Raw genomic sequence first — 24925 nt, forward strand, 5'->3', positions numbered from 1 at the left:
CTGTCTTCTAATTTGTCAATGTTTTGAGTCTCAGCAAGAAACGTGTATTGGGAACATGGAAATGTGCTGCCCCCGGTAGTTATAATGTGCTTCATTGTATGTTTTGTGTGCATTGTAGTGTGTTAGCACTCAGTAGACAGAAATGTTAATTGTATCATTCATTGTCTCTGTGCTGTTGTGTGTATTGCAACTTGTAGGTGTGGCAGCATTGTGCACTGTATTTTGTATCCTGCTAATATGACATTACATATGCAGTACTGTAGTGTACTTAAACCTACAATAGTAAACAATGTTGTATTTCAGTACAGTAATCTTAACACCACATTAGAAATTCTGAGATTATGAGGTCTATTTAACATAGTTTAGGCAAATTTAAGTATTGGGAGTTTTAAGAAATGCCTAAAGCAGGAACTGTCAGAGATATATCCTCCATTAGGCAAACACTAACGCTGAAGACCACAGTCCCGATAATTCTCAGTGAGGTCCAGGCAAAGCTTTTCGGAGCTCAGCCCTGACAGCAGATGACGTTAGTCATTGTAGTGTTTGCAGAGAGCATCCCTAAAAATGGACCAATTTCCATGCTCCTACCATAACTTCTATCTATAATTCTTTCTGTGCATGTGGGGTCTGAGAAAGCTACTGTAGGTCAGAGCTTCATACTTGCCTACTTTTGAAAAAGCATTTCAGAGAGATTGTGACAGCAACACGTATGAGCATGGCCTTAAAATGGGAGTGTACTCAGAGGCGTGCCATAAAATTGACTTATATCCAACTGTAAACGAGCCCCAAAGCAGTTAGTAAGATCTACTTGTTGATGAAAACACATTGATGCTTTTCAGGGCTTACTCATGTATTGTGTTATATAAGTGCCAAGAGAAATCTTACAGGAAAATGCATGTATATCCTTAGGGATCATTGTGCCGTATAAACAATGCAGGGAAATGGCACTGATTATACCATTTGAATGTATATATATCTGATTTCTTTTCTTTCCAAGTATATAACAGCTACATAATGGGGGTAGGGTGTAATCAGGGAGATTGCTAGACTCTTCAGGGAGACAGGGAGATTGCTACTATGTCAGGGAGTCTCCCTGACAATCAGTTGGCAAGTATGCAAAACTTTTCAAAGCTATCACTTTACATTCTTTGCAAGGACAAGCTCATATAAAGGTTTTTTTATAAATCACAAAATTATATCTTATGGCTGCTATATGCAGCAATACGAAATTGTAATTTACGGGGTCAACATTCAATTGGTCTTAATAAAACCTCTTAATGTAACACAATACATAGTCATACGCCTGTTTCAATTTAACATTGTTTATAAAATAACTATATACTGTCAGTCGCCATTTTAGTAGTTTTAGTAGATTCCGATAAGCAATAGGAACTACAATTATGACGGTGTACATGCATGCAATATTACTTCTTGTGAGTTCTAGTCATGACAGCAAATACAAAAGCAGCAATCTTACATATGGAATGTAGCTGAAGTACTGTTATGGCAATGACCCAATATCTAAAGCAAATTACATACGAAGATTAAGCGATACACTGGCCATCCAGTGGTTGCGCCATGCATTGCAGCTTGTCGGACTGCAGATAGCATGTAGTAAGAACGTATTAGACTGTCTTGCGTAATAAAGGGGTCTTTGATGGAATTTGTTGATAAATATGCAAGAACACATCTGTAATCTATGCTTTCCCTCTGCTATCATCTTTCTAGTGAAATATTTTGCTTTACTAAGCAGTATTATGGAGTTGGAATATGCTGTGTTTGCATTTGAAATATTATTTTGGAACATTCACAAACACTTCCTGAGCAATTTCTATCAGAGGAAACTGCTTTCCCATACTTAGCTTTGTCACCGTATGAAAACAATCACAATGCTACAAAAAAGCCTTTTCACACATGGAATTTAATTCCCTTTGCAAGCCAAACAAAAACTTTCTTCATTGAGTTAAATTATTTAATTCACTGTAGAAATTAGGAAGGCAGCTGGATTCATCACTGTATGGAAATTCATTTACATGGGCACCTGATGTCACTTCCAATATAAAAGAAAATGTTTTCACTGCAATTTGACATCACGTTCTATACAGGAATCAATAATCCATGCTTATTGGGCAGTGATTAGCTGTTTTCTGTAGTGTCACTTCCTTTTGTCAAACATGCCAAGATATTAGTATCTTTTCTCCTCAATCCCCTTGTATTTAATCCTTGAATCTCTGGTTCTGAAGCTTCTTGTAAAACGGTTCTTCCCCCTCTTCACTCCCCTCTCTTTCAGCTGAATGTAGTTTCCTCCTTAGGCTGGCTTCCCGACTTGTAATAATGGCAACTGTGTCTACTACTAGGGGAGTAGGCACACCTCCAGCAACATTGACAGTTGGCCCACACCGTGGTTCTGAATCAGGCTCTAGGTCACTAATGGAGGAACCTGGGGACACACCAGCACCCTTTGGTGTCCTGTAGCCACGGTAGTCCTTACTCATATCATAGTCTCCTACTTCTTGACTCTCACCGGCCTTCTGTCCAGCCTTCCACTCCCATGGGCCATTGCCCGATGAGAGATGAACTACTGGGTGATGAGGTGCGTGAGCATCAATAGTGACAATACTGGAACTGTCCCGATCTGATGGTGAGCGGTATTGGGATGAGTCTGAGCTGCTGGTTGTAGAGGAGGAAGAGGTTTCTGAATGTTTAGGCGTACTTGACACCAATGTTGCTCCCTGCTGTTGTTTGGACATTGCAATTACCTGCATTAATCTAGGGGCATTTGTAGAAGCTCGGGGTGCACCTCCTTTCTCTGCCATCATCATCCACTTAGCTCTAATGGCAGAGCTGCTCTTGGGCGAACCAGTTTGGTTTTCTTCAGGTATGTGTAGAAGTGGTGGGGCAGCAGGACGTGGCTGTATAAGGACCCGAGGCCCTCCTGTCCGAGCCTGCACTGTAGGATATAATGAGGGAGGAGCTCGATCAGGGTCTGCTTCATCAAGAACAATGCCTGAAGTTTCGGAGGCTGCCCTTCGGTGAGCCTGTGCCAATGCTACTTCCTCCCCAAGTGTCAGAGTACGCCCCTCCAAAGGCTTAGGCTTCCACTCAGTCCCTGGGCCTCGTGGACGGGAGCCTTCAGCAGGCACATGCATAGTCATGTGGCGGCGGGAAGTATCCTCCATGGATGGCGTACTAACTCGGGGAAGTGTGTTACTAAAAGTGACCATGTTCTCTTTTCCCATTGGGCTTCTAGGAGCTAATAAATCAACATCCACACTGGCACGTTTAAGGCTACCCAGCGAGTTTTTCTCACGCTGAACCTACCAAAGACACAAGACAAAATAATTAATCAGCACTTAGGAAGACGTATCTGATACTATACTTATTTAGGAATATTGTATCATATAATTCTAAACAGCAAAATATCTCCAAAATAAGTATATACGTTTTTAACTTACCTTCTTTTTTTTAAGGTGTATAAATGTCATTTTCTGAAATGTATTATTTGAAACAAAACTAAAGAGATATTTTACTGGAGTTATCATCTCAGATGAGCTAGCGTCTACTTACTTACAGGCACAATTTTAAAAATGTTATAGCTTTTGCTGACTAAAATCTAATTCAGTAAAAGCAATTATTTTTTTACATGCAGCAAAATACTGCCTGCCCTTGTATGTAACACACAAATACTGGGCAGATTTAGTTTACTTTGAAATTTATAAGACTAGACGAAAGTGGGCTAGGCTTGAGCATATATAAGAATACTGTTTTTTTATTGTTGATTGACTGAGTGATCAGGTTAAATGGTTTTAGGGATCAAACATTACTTGGACCAATAGGGTCCTTTAGGGTCGTGTGTCTTTTAGTTTGGTATATAAGATGGGGGCTGTTTGGTGAACAGCCTCTTTGCGGTTATGAAGTCATGCCCGCCCACCCAAACCTTGTTTGCTTTGATGTCTGTTAACATGTCCTTTTTTTCCTACTTTAGTGGAGACAAAACATGGCGGGAGGGCTTGCATCCTTCTGTGTCGCAAGAAGGCGCTCTGGGGTACTTTCCCTTTGTTATATGGCGATTTTGCCTGCCTTGTGCATGGGGACCTGGATGCTTCTAGGAGGACGTCTAAGTCTTCCCCTAAATTGGTTACATCTGGAGAGGCTGGAATTGAGATCGCAGCTCTTCCTGGCCACCATTCTCAGTGGGGTGACCTTTTAGCCAAGCTGTGAAATCTGTGTCTTTATTTCAATTAGTTAAATTAAGGTTGAATTGAATTAAGTTAAGGGTGTTTAATGTGGTAAATTAACAGGAAACCAATGGAGGTCTTAATGAGCTAAGAACGTCATCTCCAAGCTCTAAATGTGACTACAGATTTACATTACCCCCCCCCCCCCTTCCCCTGCAGTGCAACATTGCTTTGCCTAAGTGAAAAATTACAATTACATGATGGATTGTCTCCAATCAATAAATGAGGCAATCTACGTGCACAAGATAAGCCTAGACAGTGGTAGGGTGCAGGTAAATTAATTTATTTATAAGTGCAAACTTCATAAATAAGACATTTGAAATGAAAACCTTTTCTCCCAAGTTATTTAATACCTTAATGAGGATGAAAAAGTAGCCTATGGAAGGAAGTCAAGAAATATGCTATTTAATATGGGAGAGGCAATTGTGCTCCATCACTATTATGCATAGAGGAACTACAATGTAAAAGGTATGAGAAAAACAAATGTACAAATTGTCCACTCGTCAGGACATCACGTCTCACCATGCTTCCATCACCTTATACCTACTCTTCCCCTCCAGCTTCTTCCCATAATCCCCTTCCAACCTGCGCACCATGTCTTCATTATCTTCAGTCTTTGGATATAAAGTTAGGGCCCTTTTCCAGCACCTCCTCTTCCATCTGAATCCTTGAACATACCTCCTTCTGTCTCCTTTGCTTTCTCTCTCCCATTGCATTTTCTTACCTCTTAAACCAATCGCTCTCCTCAGTCACCACCCCCTCTGCTTTTAATTATGCCCTTGTATCTGCCATCCTCAAAAACCCAGATCGCTCTCTCTAACTACCACTCCATCTTTCTCCTCCCCTTCACACCCAAGCTCCTTCAGCGGATTGTGTAGAAACACCTCAGCTCTTGTCTTTCTTCTCTTACCTTGATCTTCTTCAGACTGGTCTTCATGCTCTCCACTAATGACCTTCTTGCAGCCAACTCAAAGGACTATTACTCTTTTCTTTATTCCATAACCTCTCTGCAATCTTTAAAACTGTGGTGGACCCCCTCTACTCTTTGACACTGCTGTCTCCTGGCTGTCCTCCTTCCTCCCTGGCTGCTCTTTTTCTGTTTCTTCACATGATTCCACCTCTCTCCCTCTTCTGCTACCTATTACATACCCCAAGGTTTTATTCTTGTCCCAATCCTTGCTCCCTATACACTTCTGCTTTTGGTGAGCTCATAATTTCTTTTGGCCTGCAATATCAGGTCTATGCAGATGATACTCAAATCCACCTCACCTCCCCTGATCACTCCCCCTCTCTTTTCTCTCACATATCAAGCTATTTTTCTGCTGTTTCCTCCTGGACGTTCCAGAGAGCTTTTCTAAGCTAAACGTACCTAAGGCTAAGCTTATTGTGTTATAACAAGCCGGAGTCCCCTCTCCTCTCCCCTTTTCTCTTTCTATTGAAAACATCACCTTTTCTTCTGTCCCATAAGTCTACTGCCTAGTAGCTAACTGTAACTCCTCCCTCTCTTTAAAATTCCACATTCATGCCCTCTCCAAGATCAGACTCTTTCTCACCCTGAATGCAAGTAAGATCCTCATCCACTCCCTGCTCATCTCTCGATTGGATTACTATAACTTCCTCCTAACTGGCCTTCCCTACTCCCCCCACCGCCTCTTCACTCCAATTCATCATAATCACTGCTGCTCGACAAATTTTCCTCTCCAGCTACTCTGTCAGCCTACGCTCTCTGCAATTCACTACAATGGCTCCCTTTCACCTAGAGTCCAATTCAATCTCTTAACATTCACGTATAAAGTCCTATTCCCATTACATCTCTAACCTCATCTACCTCCACACTCTCACCAGCTCTGCCAATGACAACTACCTCTCTTCCAAACTGTTTTCCTCTTCCCGGCCCCAAGACTTCTACCATGAAGCCCATCACTGTAATTCACTCCCTCTACCTATCAGACTCCCCTCCCCCTCCAAAGTTTCAAACAGGCTCTCACAATCCATTTCTTTATCAAAGCTTACCAGCTCTGAAGAAGGGCAGTGGGCCTTAAAACGTCGACTTACTGTATATGTGATGTTTTAAATTCTAATACAAAAAGTTTTTTTCACAACAAATGGAGTGCCGAGTATTCTTTCATCGGGTGGGTTAAACAGCACCCACTAGGAGGATCCTATATATATATATATATATATATATATATATATATATATATATATATATATATATATATATATATATATATATCCTGCAGGGCAGAAATGTGTATGGACTAAAACCATCATTGATAATCTATTCAAAAAACTACTGAACAAAAACCTGCCCCCTGAGCAGTGACATATCTATAATGGGTACCGGGTGTGTGGTACATATTGGCACATGAGACAAGTGGAGCCCCACACTTTACATCCTGCATCCAGATCTGACCTACAGTGCTGCTGGCAGTGCCATCTTTTCATCGATAAATTTGTAAAGATGGATCCAGTACAAGACGTAAAAAATACTCTGGCACTGTGCCGTAGTCTTTGCTATCTTCTGTGCATGCACTATCTTTCCATAGACAGCACTGGACAGATGTCACCTCTGAAATCTAGGGGGTGCAAGGGGTGCACATTGGGCCTGATTTGGATATTCAAATTTGTATGCAAATCTAATGGTTTACATACAAATGAGATGGCTCTTGGTCTGCCCAGGCCCATTTCTGCCCATGTGCCAAACAGGTCCTGCGTGATCGTGGCGTTTGGGGTAAGCTTTCGCTTAAGAGACTGGCTGAGAGCAGTGACAATCTGAAACAGAGTCTATGATCGCTGAACGCAGATCACAGATGCATGCAGGAGGTGTCTATTTCTGAAGGAAGGTATTGCAAAGCCGCTCCCCTGCAGCTGTGCAATACCGTCCACATCCGAATCCCACCCATTGCACACAGGAACCCTCTTTGTTTAACACATCCATGCCCTTTAATCACTGGCCCATTGGGAAAACTTGGCTTATTGATCTATGACCATCTGCATCTGCACCAATATTGTGCATAAGAATTGTATTTTAATCTATAAAGTGTCCCCACTTGAGGTATGGCTTACCATTTCTTCTCCAGCTATACTACACCTAGAATAGCTGAACAAGCTATTCAAGAAGCAAGTGGACTTCCTAAGTAGCCAAAATCTGCTAAAACTGGCACAATTTAATATCTAACTACATTAAGCTACTAGTTGAGTCTCTCATATCCAAAATGCTTGGGACCAGAAGTATTTTGAGTATCGGATTATTCCGTATTTTGGAATATGTGCATACCATAATGACATATCTTGGGAATGGGGCCCAAATCTGATCACAGAATGCTTTTTTATTTAATTTGAAATTCATTTATGTTTCATATACACCTTATACACACAGGGGGTCATTCAGACCCACTCGCGAGCAGCAGTACGCTCGCAAGTGGGTCGATGTTCCCCACTGCGCATGCGCACGACGGAGGGAGCTCCGTCGTGCGCATGCGCGAGACCCGGGGAGCGACGGGCTTCCCATCGCTCCGGGTCTCGCACCAAAGGGGGCGTGCTGTCGATGTTGATTGACAGCACGCCCCCTTTGGTGGGCGTGCTGGGGGCGTGCCTGCCAGACGGAGGCGTTCCCATGGGAACACCTTCCGTCTGAAGCCGGCCCCACTGACATCACTAGTGATGTCAGTGGGAGTGATGTTGGCTCTGATAGAGCCAAAATCACTCCAGGGCTTGCGGCAGTGAGACCCTACCGCAGGGTCTCCGTCGCAAGTCTGATGGTCGCGATGGTCAAGACCTTCGCGACCATCTTTTTGGCCGCTCGCATATGCTGTGGGTGGTCCCCACAGCTATGCGAGCGGCCAGGAGGCCGCTCCATTTTCATGGAGGAGGGCCCTGATTCAGAGCTCTGAATCAGGCCCACAGCCTGAAGATAATGTTATACAATATTTTATAATGTTGTGCAAAGTTTGTTTACATTGAACCATCAAAAAACAAAGATGTCACTATCTCAGTCTTGTTAAAAAAATTCAGTATTTTGGAATATTTGGATATGGAAGACTCAACCTGTACCATGCATAGGCTGTACTGAGAGCTTCTTGGATGTTTTATCTAGTGCAAATCCCTCTTATTTGACTATTTAGGTACATTCTAAGTATTTTTTTTTCAATATAAAGACTGCACAGCAGGTACATATAGACAATTTTATTTCCAGAACATACTACTAAAGCGAGCAAGACAATGTAGACCACTAACCTGACGTTGAGTAGCCTGGGTTCGTGGGCGAGGGGTCAATTCATCAGTGCTTGAGGACTTATTTTGGTGGAACACAGAGTTATGTCCACGCTGAGTTAAAGCACGAAGAGAATCCTTAGTGACAGCTCTTGGGGAAGGGTCGTCAGAGGATGCCCGAAAATTACCCACAGCATGATAAGCCTGCAAAGATATGATGTCCAAATAGCAAAATCAGTCTCAGAAAACATAGGCTCCTCATTCTCATTTTCTCAGTACGTGTCGGTCTCAGTAAGTGTAAATTACCTGTATGCAATAGGTACATCAGATGCTGGGCCTTTCAATGAAGGTAGGCAGCTGGAAAGTATTTACATAGATAACCTGCCTGAAGAAAACGTCACATATCTTGGGAGCATTATGATGCAGGGACATGAGTGCAAGTAATGGTAAATGGGAGACTGTGCAATTTGTTAGTTATAAAATGTACCACCATGTCTGTCATTGTGGTCTGTCTGTCTTGGGTCTGTGCAATATGCATGTAATGTGTTGGTGACATTCAGCTGGTAGTTTTGTCTGTCTAATGGGGTCTCTGCATTTGTGTGGTAATAGGAGGAATACACAGTGGGCCAGATTCAGAGCCGCTCGCTAGATGCAATCGCTCGCACGATGTGTATGCAAATTGCGTAGCCACTGCTACCGCACAGCAATGTATTAGCACGCCCAATATTTCTTAGAGAGCGATCACTTAGTGTATGCAGACACCCACCAGCCTGTTTTGTGCAAGTCATGTCCAGGAAGTGTATGCAACCATCGGTACATCAGGTAACACTGGATGCTATCACAGCGTTTGAGGTTGACCATACCCTGCCGCAAGCACTGCGAGCAGTTCAGTGTAAAAACCAGCCAGGTGACGTGTACTATGATGCTGTCTTTTCATTATGCACACCTCTAAAATGCAGATGAGATGCTCAGGCACGCCTGTGTTTGCACCTCCACTCCCCCGTTTTTAATGGCCAGCCCCTGTTACCACCTACAAACGGCTTCTCCTGTCACTCACTCTGCTGGGCTGTCTATGTGCAGCGAGCGAATGCATTGTGATCTTTCACTAAGGTATGCACATGCGCACTGCGAGTCTGCGATGCATATGCATGCGCACAATGCATACACACTGCATACCATCGGCAGCAGCGAGAGTATGCATCTTAGCGAGCGGGTCTGAATCAGGCCCAGTGTACAAAGTATGCCTGGCAATAATGTATATGTGAGCTGTGTGCATTGGGCCTGATTCGCATGCACCACCCTACTCTTTTCCTTTGCAAGTGCAGTCATCATCACTAACATCGACACTCTCATCTACCCTATGCTGCGTACAAGAAGTCACTCTGAAATAGGTGTCCACTTTGTATAAGTAAGACTCAGAATAGGGAGTAACTCTGGCTACTTCCCAATGACACTCACATAAGACTGTTCTCTCCCATACATCAGCCCTGATGCTGCCCAATTGATATGCAAACGTTTGCTATAGTGCAAGCGCATATCTGGTAATAGGGTCTGTAGGAGATGTATGTAAAGTGCCTAACAATGGAATCTGTAAGGCTTGTGCTATGTGTTTTGCGGCAGGGTCTGAAAACTGGTTAACTCAGTGTCTTTTCCTGTATACCAAAGGTCTAAAATTGTGGGGCTGATTCTGAGTCGCACACAGCAGCATCTATAAGCGAGTGAATGTGCAAGGCTTGAGACGCCCACTTTTAGAGTCCGTGCATGCTGTAATACCGCCTGGTGATTCCTTATACGTCACCATCAGTCGCACCCTGGTAAATTGCACCAGCCCTATGGAAAGTGCAGTTCTCTAACTATGGCCTCCTATACCTGCGTTTGTGTGTCTGGGAATGCAGCCACTTGCATTGATACATCCGTGACACTCCCATAACACGCCCACTGGTCCAATATTGCATGCACTTCTAGCCACCTCCCAGTCACAGCCCAGGGACACCCATCATTTTTCACACAAAGGTGCAACAGCACTCTGTGTAACGCATGCACCGTAGGGGATTTCAGAAATGTTCGCGCATGCACAGTTGCAATTAATCGCCTAATTATGTAAACATCAGCATTGTGTGCGGCTCTGAATCAGGCCCTGTGTGTTCTTACAAGTTTAGACTCTTACAAGGTTAAATCTGTTATATCCACAATCCAATTGCTTTTACAAACAAACACAATTGTACCATTCATAACACAATCAATATTCCTGTCTTTGGCAGACAATCCTGATTTTTACATAGTTAGTGGCATAGTGGTGTGGTTGGGTGGACCGAGGGCACTACTTGAGCTGATGCGTGGCTATTATTATTATTCTTTAATTAGTTTAAAATGTTGTTAGGTATGTGCAAGAATCAACAGGTTAGCGCATATCTCAGGGGTCTCTGCACCGATATCCTTCCCTGATCCCTGCGACAAATATGATCTTCCCACTACCATAAATTCGGGGCTGTTCGGCACGACTGCTGCAATGATGTATGAGGACACATCTGTACATATTGGTGGTTGACTTAATGACCATGGGCCTGATTCAGACCCACTCGCGAGCGGCTGTCCGCTCGCAAGTGGGTCGATGGTGTGCACTGCGCATGCGCACGACGGAGGGAACTGTCGATGCCCTTTGTCGATGCCCTTTGGTGGGCGTGCCGGGGGCGTGCCTGCCAGACGGAGGCGTTCCCAAGGGAACGCCTACCGTCAGAAGCCGGCCCCACTGACATCACTAGTGATGTCAGTGGGAGTGATTTTGGCTCTGATAGAGCCAAAATCACTCCTGGCCTTGCGGTTGAGAAACTCAACCGCAGGCTTCTGCTCGCACTGGCGATGGTCGCGATGGTCAAGACCATCGCGACCATCATCCTGCACGCTCGTATAGGCTGTGGGTGGTGACCCACAGCTATACGAGCGTCCAGGAGGACGCTTCATATTTATGGAGGTGGGCCCTGATTCAGAGCGAGCGCTCTGGTCAGAGCGTCCGGCTCTGAATCAGGGCCCATGTCGGCATTCAGAATGTGTCGACATTCCGGGTTCGACCTTCTGAATGTCAACTGCATACCGAATTCCATAACTGCCAATATTTAAAAATACTTTGGTTTTCAAGGACATTTAACTGCTGAGTTGGTGTACTGAAGCACAATCTGCAGGATGCTGTCTTTATGGACCTTGGAACGTTCTAAAATATCATGTTTACTAAATTTAAGCACAACATAAATTTACATTGCCCCTTAAATAGTCCAACTAAAAAAAAATAACTTATAAAGCCAAAACAAATAGGTTAATAAAAATTGCTTCATAAATACAGTAAAAGATGAATTTTTGTGTGCATTTGGTCACTTCTGAATAATATGGACATTTCATTTGACTAGTACTCTTTAAAAGCTGGGACTGCCCCTGGCAATTAGGTATACTGTAGTTGACAACTATGGGCCGTATTCAATTGCCGGCAAAAAGTCAAGGACTTTTCGCATGCTGGAGATTTCGCCGTCATCACTTGTTTTGCCTCCGGAATAGTATCGCGCTCGTCACCGCTTTTCGCCCTATTCAACTGCAAAGGACGCGAGAACGCGTCCCGGCGAAACTCAAATCGGCGAAAAGTCCTGTCAGATTTGGGGAAATCATCCTGACACCCCCTAAAAGATGCACTAACATGGGAAATCACTATGGATGCCCCGAATAGCCCTGCCGAAGGTATCTGGGCTGCTTAAATGCTCTCAATTGCTGCTATTTAGCGTCTTTGCACAAGTGGTGAAGAATAGTATTTAGCAGTTTTTTGGGGGGCAAAAATAAGTAGTCCCAGCAAATTTGGGGTACGTGAAAATGGGTACAAGCATGGTTAAAAATCGCTAAAGTGCATTTTTAAAAATCATAAAAAATGCACCTTCAGCAACACCTGCAATCCAAAAAACACATGGGGCATACTTGGGGGACCCCCTGGAGTCTATACTTTTTGGTGGTGATCTAAAGTAATTTTTTTTTTTTTTACGCAGTTTACCTCTGGGTGACTGTCCCAATGCTGCAGGTTTGTTCCTGCAACTTTGCACCCCCAAACCCCAAATTCTGCACTTTTTCCACCTCCATTCAGAGGCAAATTTTTTCCGCTGGTTACAAGGCGCAGACTTTTTGCACCAGCGAAAAGTCTTTGCAATTGAATACGGCGGAAAGTTTCCGACAGGCAAAATTTCGTCATCAGCGAAAACTTTTCATTGAGAACGGCTTTTCACCGGCAACTGAATACGGCCCTATTATGAGTTTACCGTGTTTTTTGACAATTGCACTAACAGGAAGAAAATAAATGTGTGCCTTATGTCTATACGGTAGCAGATCCCAATGGGTAATAAGGCTGCACAGAAAGAACCATGAGAGGATAGACACGTTTTTGTGTCAAATGTATAGAGGTGATACTAAAATCCAAAAAAGCTTATTAGTTTTCCAGGAAAATAAGGAGTATGGATAGAGAAGAGCAGAAAGCCTACCGTTGAGCATTGTGGTACTCCAGCTGATAGAGGAAATAGATCAAAGAAACAAATCATGAAGGAGTAGTTTGATCAGTAGGACAGTGTCCTGAAGAGCTAGGGAATGTAGTGTCAGTATGAGGAGTGGTCCAGGAGGGGATACAGTCATTATCCCGGCGGGCGCGATGCCGGCACTGATATTACCGGCGAATCCTGAGGACTGTCACAACCCCAGCGCCGACATCCTGACCGGTGTGATACCGAAGGTAAGTAGCTGGTTGGGGGGGTTAGGTTTAGGGTGCGGGGAGGGGGAGGTTAGGGTCATGGACTAGGGGGGGAGGTTAGGGTTCGGCACCAAAGAGGGCTAGGGTAGTGAGAGAGGGAGGGCTAGCAAACTGAGCAACAAGTGTCGGTATGCTAGCCCTGTCGGGATGCCGGTGTCGGCATTCTGACAGCCGGGATCCCAACTGCCGGCATCCCATACCAATTCCGTCCAGGAGAATTCAAAATAAGGCCTTTAGCAAAAATCAAATCAAAAGCCACTTAGAGGTATATTTACTAAGCCTTGGATGGAGATAAAGTTACTGGAGATAAGGTACCAGCCAACCAGCTCCTTACTGCCATGTCACAGGCTGTGTTTGATAAATGGCAGTTAGGAGCTGATTGGCTGGTAGCTTATGTCCATTCACTTTATCTCCATCCAAGGCTTAGTAAATAGACCCCCTATGACCCCTATATGAGCATAGTCTCTGTGGAGTGTTAGGAACACAAGATGGTCCAATAAGCTGTGTGAGGAGAGGAGGCATATGAGGTAAGCAGAGCCAAGCCCCTGAAGTAACCAGGAGGAGCATGACAGTTGAGTGATGGTTTGTAATCACAGAGTTTGGGTCACAATGGAATAGCAGTAATAACCACACAGGGAGGTTACAGATATGACAGACAGCAGGTTACTGATTTGTGATGGCATTAGTTCTAGTTCCAAGGCACTAGCATGGGCCGAGAAGATACATCTTAATTTGTGTTATCACATGAAGAGATGGTGCCAGAGGGTATAGGAAAATAACTGAGCAGGCTGTGGCTCAGGGAAGAAGATACCATTTGCGATCAGCTCTTGTTAATGAAGTCTTTGAAGTAGTAAGCAAGATCTTGTGTAGAGATGGGGTCAGCTGGATTGATGTGGGATAATGATAAAGTAACCATCCCACTCTATAATATTAAGAGCTATACTCAGTACAGTGTATATGTACAAAATGTATTGTATGCAGTAAATAATGATGAAACGTTGTTGCTCAATAATAGCGAACAATTAGAATTAAGCAATGCCACTCACCAGATAGGCAGCGATACCAGCTCCAATAAGAAACCCTGCATACACATCCACTGGGTGACTGCGGTACTGTGTGATTTGGGTTAAGCCGCACACTCCAGCAGCAATGGAGAAAGAGAAAACCAGCAGCGGCTTCAGAAGCTTTGTACTATCTGATATGATGGAATTAAAGTACATCTGAAAAAACAGTGATACTTTGTGTTAATAGAGCTCTGCAGGGTCGACATTACTATATGATACCATCATTCCCAGCATGTAAATCTGTTGTGCTTTTTGCTCTTACCATATGTGTTTTTTTTTATCATGACACTATTACTGCCTGTGATATTGTGTGTTTATTACCTTCGAAATGTATTATTTATAGGACTACTAACCATAAAATAAAAAAGAAAAAAGAAGTTCTAATATGAAAATACATCTTCACAAGACTAGAAATAAAAGTTCCAATAAAATGACAGAACTCTAGATGTTTGACATTGTATTTATCATCTGTATCCTGTTGTTCTCTATGGCTGCTATCTCAGACTCTGCAAAGCTCTATACAGCGTCCTGCAACAGGATTACTAACAGGAAGACTGCTTTGCAGAGGAAATCCATTTTCCTCCCACAACCACAAATGTATCTCAAATATCTTCAGTTCTGATAAGCTCAAGAGACTTTACATATTTACAGTATATGTGTATGTCATTAATAGATTTGTTATAAATCAAATGATATTTTAGGCTTAGTGGTCTTTCAATCTCATATACTGGGACAGGAATATGCAGCTGAGTGCCCAATTTTCAGCGAGTCCTGGCAGGATGAGAACCTGCACATTATCCTTGAAGTGGTGTCCCCCATGCACTGCAAAGAAGTTGATGATATAGCAGCCATGAGTATAACAGGCTGGTGAGAATAGGAAGTGACTCTGTATTAAAAATGTTTCCACTTTACATGATGTGTTTAATGTATTGACACATGGATCACTTTGAAATTGACACCATCTACCATTTTCAGTACGGCATATACTCACAGACACATAGACAGCTGCAAAAGCCGAGAGAGTGGCGTGTTGTGAAGGAAATGTCTTCCTAAAAATAATAGGTTAGATTTATATTTCAAAATTGGTATTTTAATACAAAAAAAATAAACACACCTACCTACTAAATCTGCACAATTAATCTACGCTAAGGGAAATATATACAAGTATGCACATTCTGTACTCAGAACTGTAATGTTCTTTTGCTATGTCCTTATTACCAGCCACATTATTGCTGGAAATCAGCTGTAAGTCTTGACAATCACACTGACATAAAATTGTTCCAATGTGAGCTGTGGTTCACTGTTGCTAGGATGCAAACACAGTTGCTTGGTTACTGTTGACTGATGTGCACCTGGTAAATACTGAATATGAATGTTGGCTTAGGAATTTGGTCACGTTGCAATGATGCTGTATTAACCTACATAGCTAGCTACTAAATATCCAGTTGATTTTCAAGAGCCTAAAATTGAGCTTACCTGGCAGACAAAATGGCATGTTGGTCATTGCCTGTACAGATGTCTTGGGTGATATAAGGATTTGTGGCGCAGGAAGCACCAAGCCGGGTATAATTGGGTTTACAGACAGTGAGGAAGAAAGGGGCGTGATATCCAGTGGCAAGCTGAATGACATCAGTGACCAATGCCGTGGCACATAGTCCAAACACATGAACTCCTAATGTAAGAGCACAAACTTTTAAAACAATATGTATATTATTAAAAATCAACATTCATCTCTTTATTGAACTCTACTTACCCACAAAGCGAACCGTTCTGCGTAGGAAGGAGTTGAAATTGCAGCCACCTGCATTAATACTTCCTTCTGAGCTTCCACGGCCCTTCAGTTTGGACTGAATACAATACAGGACTCCTTCTCCAAGCATGATCTGAGGGAGAAAAGAACAGCATTATGGGGTCTATTTACTAAGCAGTGTTAGAAGACAGAGTGAAAAGTGATAAGGTGCCAGCCAATCAGCTCCCAACTGTCATTTTTCAAACACAGCCTGTGAGATGGCAGTTGGGAGCTGATTGGCTGGCACCTTATCACTTTTCACTCTGTCTCCTAACACAGCTTAGTAAGTAGACCCCTAAGTCACTGAAAGGAACAGCTAACGCTTATAAGCCTTCCAATATGTCAACTCTTGCATTGTTCTTAGCAGTCTTTTGCTCTCTAGCTACAAAGTCCATTTACTCACAGAAGCTGCTGGGGCAGCAAATGCCAGACTGAGCAGCATGAGCAGTGGGATAAGCTCTTCATTGCTCTCAACATATGGCATGGAAAGAGAACGGTCATGACACTGGAACCCGCCATGTGCTGGCCGGAATATATCTGTCAGCTCCAAAAAGTAGAGGGAAACTATGGAGGAAGCCACAATTGGAAGCTAAAGGAAAGAGAAAAACAATACTTAGGGGTATATTTACTAAGGTGTGGGTTTTTAGAAGTGGAGATGTTGCCCATAGCAACCAATCAGATTCTACTAAGCATTTGTCTAGCACCTTCTAGAAGATAATATCTAGAATCTGATTGGTTGCTATGAGTAACATCTCCACTTCTAAAAACCCACACTTTACTAAATATACCCTTTAGAGTAGCAGGATACATAAGAGATCAATTATGCCCTCAATGCACAATACAAATAGAAAAACGTTTGCTACTGTGTCACTTAATGCGACAACATTTGTGCTGGCTTGTATTATACCACACATGGCTATGTATGGCAACAAGTGGTAGTCTGTAAAAAGAAGAAAGGTTTGCTCTGGAAAATTGGTGGATCAGGTGTTTTGTGTCCATAATGATGTAGTTATGATTATGCTCCAATTTAGCAGAAAAGATTTGGTTTCTTCATGTGAGAGGTGGCATTAAGGGATGTACTTGGCATCCCGGCACACAGAATGTCAGTGCTCACAATCCCGGTGCCAGAATACCGACAATGGTCAGAATCCCGGCTCAAGAATATCGGGGGCATTTATTAGGGTTAGATTTAGGTTTAGGCACTAGGGAGAAGGTTAGCATTAGGCTGTGGGAGGGTAGGGTTAGGGGAAGGGTTAAATTACTTGCAGGTGTCAGGATTTCAACCGTCGGGATTCCAGCGCCGGGATCCCGACCGTCAGCATTATGTGCGCCAGTATTGTGTACCCAACCCGATGTCAATAACCATTGGTTATAGTAGGGTGAGATTTTCACATTCTAGTCGCAGAAGATAAATCAGGGACCACAATATACTATTAAAAACACCACAAATACTACAATTGAAAGAGACAGGCCTCAATGTCATCAAGCAAAACCTTCACTGCTCCATAAGTGGGTTAATATATACCTTTGTGACCGTAAAACATAATAGCTTAGTTCTGTGTAAGTTAAAGCGAGAATTACGTTGCCAGTTGGTATCAGTACATAAATGTTCAGTATGACTATTATATAAGCTATGTCTGCAATATACTGTACATTGTTTACGTTTAAAGTATGGTATTAATGGTGACAATTAGGGGAGAGGATTTCTTCAATGAAAAAGGCCCACCAAAGCTTTTCCTTGGTCTCTGAATACCTGAATAAGAAATGAGCTTCCACTGAAACTAAAGTATACAATTTAAAATATATTTTCTACACTGAAACTTCCCTTTTGTGTGTGAAACACTAGTTTATAAATCCTACACACTTTCTTTTAGCATAGATAGACTGCATGTGCCAAATGGATCTTACTGCTTATAATCTTGGCTAATGTCTCTGGGCTATTTCTAAAAATATTGGCAATCATGTTCTTTGTTTTTCATGGAACCGTTCCCTTTGTGTTATAGTAATTATGTATGAGTCAGATAAGCTGATGTCGCCTAAACGGCTGGAATGTAGAGAACATGTAAGTCTCAGTGATTTCAGTAAGTATTATACATACTACTGTGACAACAGGTATCAGTTACAGTATATGCTCTCTGCTGATCACAAATACATAGAGATATATTATTTCTAGTATATACTACTGCTTCTTCCGTGTCTTCTCCCCTGCAAGAACCCACTCACCTCCACAAAGTAGAAGCATGGCAACAGGGTCATACTGTCTTTAGGGGGACGAACTTTGCTTTTTTCTTTAGGGGATATCATGGCACCCAGTTGGGTGACTGGTGAGATATGAGGGCCCGTAGGACACCTGTGGGCATAGAATGTAAACAACATATTTAATTCCTAATATTGATTAATTCTTCCAAATTGTGAAAAGGTTGAACTGAAGCAAAACAGTAATTATATTGTACATCCATGGACTAGTCTACTAGCTGATACAGTGGGACCAGAAATCAAAAAGGCTTTGGGCACACATACAGCTAGGCAAAATATATGATAAGATAGACACCACACTCAATGTTTAAACTGACCAACTACAGTGCTTACCGTACAACAACATTTCTGCTCGCACCCTCTGACGAGTGCAAACAAAAATGCGTGATAAACCCCTGGTTAGGGCGCCCTAACCAGGACTTTAGCTGTTTTACATGGCTAAATCCGGTCTAACAGGGCACGATGACCGCAATACATAATAGACACCAAGAACAATTGTATTGCAACACTGGGCGCCCATTAATTATTGGCTCCAACAAAACAATTGAATTGACCCGTATGTGGCCAGACCCAGACAGTATTTTTCCAGATTGTCAGATGTAATTTTGCAGGATAGAACCTTTAAGGGGCATAGACAGAGCATATTTGGAGACATTCCAGGTGTAGCAGGAGTCTACAGATCTTTGTGATTGCATGAAAAGGATGGTTATCAAGTGGGATTCACTGCTAGAAATCTAAAGCTGTGACAATTAAAGGAAAATAGTAACCATAATGTGATACTATCATGGGCCAAGACATAATTGGTGGGACACATCACGTTTCGCATTTTGCAAGCGACGCATCCTGCCACTGATCTCATGCATATCATTGTTTTGGATCCCTCTCGGGGAAGCCTATAGATGGCGTTGCCTATCGGTAACAAGCCCCGGAAAATTTTACTTTCCGGAGCTTGATGCATATAGAGAATGTGGTCAAACCTCCAAAAACAGCAAATTTGGAGGCACTTTTGGCCGCATTTTTGAGATCAATGCATCCTGCCCAAGGGGAGATATATCAAACTTTGGACAGAGATAGTGCTAGAGAAATGCAGAGGGATCAGGGCCTTCCAGCACCGGGAAGTCTCAAGGATGCTCAGAACGGATGCACAAACGGCATGGTATGTGCTTGGAGCGTCCAAAGGATGCTCCGTGCGACACTGCCGCAGCGATAGTGACTGCAGGGTGCTGTTTCAGGCACCCTGCTAGCCAAAAGTAAGGTCCGTGGAGCAACGACGGTGCCGCCCACAAAACCCTGCGCCTTGTGTGACGGCACCGCTCGCCCACCCCTAGATGGCCCTGGACTTATAGATTTTTTGCATATTCCTATTCCATACTTGACAACTCTCCCTGATTGTCAGGGAGACTCCCTGAAATAGTAGCAATCTCCCTGACTCCCTGAAGAGTCTAGCAATCTCCCTGATTGCACCTTACCCCCATTATGTAGATGTTATATATATATATATAAAAAAAACTCAGAGATATATACATTCAAATGGGTCATTAGTATCATTCCCTCTGCATTGGTTATAAGGCACAATGATTCCTATGGCTACATGCATTTTTTGATAAGTATCAGTGTTTTCAACAACAGGTATATCTAACTGATTTGGGGCTCATTTACATTTAGATGTAAGTCAGTTTTATGACATGCCTCTCAGATGTAGCAGTACACACTGGCATAACTATAGAGGGTGCAATTGGTGCACTTGCTGTGGGGCCCAGCGGCTTAGGGGACCCGCCGGCCCAGCAACCAACCCACTCCACCATGCAAACTTTTTTTTAATTTAATTTTTTTAATTTTCTGTTATCCTATTAAAACTTAACGGCTTCTGGGCAGCAGCGGACGGCGGATGGGCATGTTATGGGGGCAGGGTCATCGGGACTGTGTAATCACTTATTGATCTGTTCTTCCGCCAGCCGCACCACTGAAGAGCTACTGACTGATCTTGCGAGATGATGACATCATCATCTCGCGAGACTCTCTTTGGGCTCGGGGCAGGGACTGGGAGGGATGTGCTGTAGTATAGCCGTCATCGGAGCGGAGTTTGAGGGAAGACTCTGTGAGTGACACTGTGGTGCAGCAGCTCCTGCTGCTGAAAGTGATTTATAATTTCTTCATAAATATAATATGCTCATCGTAAATATATATATCTATATATATGTTTATATGTATTATAAACAGAGGTACTTATAATGGCACTACACCCTAAAATGTGTTCCGGCCTTTTTGATGTCTTAACGAAAGAGTTATTTTCCTCTTATAGACCTCCCGAAATCACGGTGGCAGCTTTCAATTCTCCGTTGTTTGGTGACAGGGATTTATAAATAAATAAAAGGTGAGCAAATAAGCGCCTTCTAGTGCAGTATTAGGGAAATATATAGAGTGGATAAGAATAATCAAATCAACGTACCGCAAGGCTTAAATAAGCAGGCATGTAGTATGTATGTATCTTTGGGATTTCCAAGGATCACCCCCTCTATTCACGGGACAGCAGCCTCAAGATATGGACATCCGGAGTCAGACTGACATTCCTAGTTTCCTTTATAGTGATGGTGGAAAAGGTCGCTCTTCTCTTTGCCCACACATTTTTATGATTTTGTCGACTTTTGTGAAATACTTTCCCTATACATACATACCTATATTATATGTATATATACATATGGTAACTGTATATATACATTTATATGGATATATATATATATATTGTATACATTTGTATATACATATAATTTAAAAACATATATTTTTGTTCGTCTGACCATGTCGGCTGAAACCCACTATGTTGGAAGGGTGAAATATGGGGGATAGGGGGGCACTAAATGATAACTTGCCTCCGGGCGTCTGGGATGAACTTACGCCACTGTATCAACTTATAACTTCGGGTGAGTACCACCACCTTTTGCTTGCAGTACAATTAGGGGCATATTCAATTAGCCACGTAAACCCGCTTTCAGGTGTTAACGTGGCTAAATGCAATTTAACGCAGCTGGCTGCAAGTTTTTGCTGACCAATTAGCAGTGCAAATTAAGTCATATTAACTTTCCATAGGATTTAAGACAGTTTTTTAATCGCAGCCCCAGAGCAGATGAAAAGTTTAGTAAAATCTCTATTTTAAGGTAAAAATATAAGGACTTGGGAGCTGATTCAGGGCCGCTCGCACAAGCGCTGTGCGCTCGCAAGCGGGCCGACGGTAACGCACTGCGCATGCGCCGGTTCCGGCGTGCGCGAGCTCCGCTGAACGACTGAAGTTCAGTCACTATGGGGCTCACTACAAAACGAGGCGGTTGTCGATGGTGAGTGACAGCTCGCCCCGTTTTGTAGGGGGCGTGGCTGAACAAACGCAGGCGTTCCCTTAGGAACGCCTGGCATTTGTTGGGAGGGGTTACTGACATCACTAATGATGTCAGTAGTGGACTTCCTTCTCTATTAGAGCAGGAAGTCCACTCGGGCTTGCGGCAGCTAGACCCTACCCCAGGGTCTCGTCTCAAACCCGATGGTCGCGATAATCGCGATGGTCTCCTGGCCGCTCGCACAAGCTGTAGATGGTCTCCCACAGCTTTGCGAGCGGCCGGAGAAAAAAATAAAATAAATAAAAACCTTCCACATCCAGAGCGAGCGCCCGCCAGCTGCGAGCGGCTCTGAATCAGGGCCTTGGTTCAGAACCCCTGGGACACCATTTTCCCGCTAATCATTATTAGGCACTTAGAAGTGTTTAATAAGCTTCATTTGGCCAATAATGACATGGTTGATGTTCTGTAAAATGCTGACTAATGGGAAAATTGATGTGGAACAGGAATATGGGGGTGTTGTATTGATAGAAAGGTGTTTTTAGGTTCGCAGGTGGGAGTTACAGTGGTTTTTTACACATTTTTAAAAGTGGATGAAATTGACAAAAAAATCAACTGACAGGCATTTTATGCAACCAAAAATGAGTACTTCTATACCGTTATCCAATGTTTAGTTTGCACTTTTTTGGTTACAGGCTGATTTCTCCATTTTTCCTCACTATGCGGCTAATATCATGAAAACTACTGCGCAACCACATTTTACAACTGGATTGAGCATTAAGGTGGAGCACGCATAGCCACGCTAAATTAATTCTAGCCGCGGTAAACACATTTTTTTCCGCGCCTAATTGAACATGCCCCTTAGTATTTGCAACTGCTTCTGCACAAATGCTTCTGGTTTTCAGCAATGTGCATTTATTTTACCTGTGGAAATCTTCTGATGGGAGGAGCTGGGGGAAGGGCCCACTCTTTATTACGCACCAGCATGAGACAATATTATTCCATTTTCTGAGACAAGATTACATAATTGGGAGCCCATTTATTGTTATATATCTGTAGTTTAATCCCCGAACACGCTTGTTTTTGGTTGTTAACCGCAAATATTAAGTTTCCCTCTGATGTATGACAGAGGGACAGCAGCAGATATCTCCAATACCTGCTGCCATCACTCCATTCCCGCAGGCAGCTGGATCGCTCATAGAAACCAGCCAGATTTACCAACTACCGGAATGCATGTATTCTGGTGATTGGTCCTTGCAGCTAACGCCATCTGAAGATGGCGTTAGATGCTGTAGCCTATGGGCTACACTTCACATAATTAGCCGGGAGAGGATTGGGAACCCTCCCCGGCAATGGTGGGCGCACTTGTGCTGTCAGCAGGACTGCAGTAGCTCAGGCAGCATTCCAGGCACATCGCAGGGACAAGCCCTTTTCGGGGCCCCTGTTCCTGCGTGTGCCAGATGATACCTTCCGACACTATGATCGTATCTTGCAATGCGATCATGGGCAGTAATATCATGCCCAGATCGCATTGCAAGTGCGATCATTAATAAATGGGCCTGTAAGTGGGAAGGACACATATAGAGGGGCGTTCCCTGTTTAGCAGTATGACATAGCCATATTTCTTCCACAGGAGGGGAGGATGTCTCAATGTCCCCTCAACTTCAAAACTCAATTAAAACAAACATGAGGCTAAAATGAGCAATGCTTAAGAAAAAAACACTGACATTAATGAATAGTAGGATGTTATAATGCAAATTTCCAGTCTGGTCAATATTCATACAAAATAATCATACAAAAGTAGACACATTGCATTTCTGGGGGCAGTTACCAAAATTGGAATGATCTATACAACAATTGAGGATTGCTATCATGTCTCATGTTAGCTGAGAAGCAGGTATGTATAGCAGGGACAGGGGCGGAACTTGGGCAGAAACTGTCCCAACGCAAGGTTGGTCCTAAATTATTCTTTTGTTATTTATAAGGAACCACATGGGTTCTGTAGCACTGTACAAATGGAATAGAAATGAATGTGGATGTGCACCTATACATGCATGGGGGGGACAAATGGGTGCATTTCTGTGTAATGGAAGCTATACATGACCACATGTTTTGCACTTTTTAAAACTACCTTTAATATGTGGGTGTTATAGATGCTAATACAGACTAAATAGTGAGGGCATAATTGGCCTGAAATAAGAATGATTATTCTCAAACAAATACTGCTCTCTGCTTAGGTTCATACTAGTCTGCACCCAATATACTCAATATTACTCTATTGCTAAAAATTGGAACTGATGTAATACCTATCTATTACATAAGCACATCTCATTTATATAATGTACACATGTAGAATTTTTAATTGACAACTTTATAACTTTAGGTGTGAGCCATAATAGACAGGCACAAATACAGTGGTGACATAAATAATGCATAGTGATTTAATAATACTAAAATGCTTCAACATGTATAAGACTATATACTGTACTGTCTGTGCTGTTACTTGCCAAAGCATGTGATAACTACCACAATATTTTTTGTTATGGACTGGTAAAAAATCATAACACACATAAAAAATAAGATTACAGTGTCTGATAATGTAACACCCATATGCACATACTATACTAATATACAAGGATATTGTTCAGAAGTATAACATGCATAAGGGTAACCATTGCTTAGTAATATGTAATACATATATATGCAAATGCACAATTTTATTGAGTTTATATTATAGAGCTTACAGCCAAGGACATAATTAAATGTGTATTCCTGTAAATAACTGTGTCCTGTGTCCTTTCTGCAAAAAATCAAAATGACCCCCTATATATACCCAAGAAGCAAAACACACAGGAAATCTAGCTGCTAAGATGTAGCCAAAAAATACATTTACCTGTCAGAGGAAGATGCAGGAGGAAGAGGGGAGCATTAAACCATCTCACAGGGAAGACCAGCAACAAAGGAAAACAAAGGAACAGAGCAGGATGGAGGTAGACACTATAGTATGGAAAGGATGCTACTGAATGAAAAGAAAAGGCACGGAGGGAGGGTCTGGAAATCTGTATACCCCTTCTTAACAATAGAGGAGGAATTAATGAGACCTTGCAGTTCAGGGAAGCGTGATTTCCTTTGGACCACCTGTACAGAGAGATATGCTATTTTATTGGGAGGAATATAGATGGATGTCCTGCCAAGCAGTAACTCCAGTCAGTGTGACAGAGGCTGCAAGGAGCACGGGGGAGCAGGCAGAGTGATGGAGGGTAGGA

At 42.8% G+C, this 24925-nt stretch overlaps 1 protein-coding gene across 1 annotated transcript; it reads right to left on the reverse strand.

Moving 5' to 3' along the window:
- Positions 1 to 1903: 1903 nt before the first annotated feature.
- On the reverse strand, positions 1904 to 24925 carry PLPPR3 (phospholipid phosphatase related 3). The gene is made up of 9 exons (XM_088460301.1): positions 24553 to 24925; positions 18301 to 18427; positions 16481 to 16666; positions 16042 to 16171; positions 15765 to 15960; positions 15280 to 15337; positions 14271 to 14444; positions 8478 to 8657; positions 1904 to 3317 (listed from the first exon to the last, which is right to left on the reverse strand). The coding sequence occupies exons 2-9, from the start codon at positions 18379 to 18381 to the stop codon at positions 2217 to 2219; spliced, it is 2106 nt and encodes a 701-aa protein (XP_088316427.1). The 5' UTR covers positions 18382 to 18427; positions 24553 to 24925; the 3' UTR covers positions 1904 to 2216.

The sequence above is a fragment of the Taudactylus pleione genome, unplaced genomic scaffold (genome assembly GCF_031769625.1).
Source record: "Taudactylus pleione unplaced genomic scaffold, aTauple2 ptg000044l, whole genome shotgun sequence".
Taxonomy (NCBI): Eukaryota; Metazoa; Chordata; class Amphibia; order Anura; family Myobatrachidae; genus Taudactylus; species Taudactylus pleione.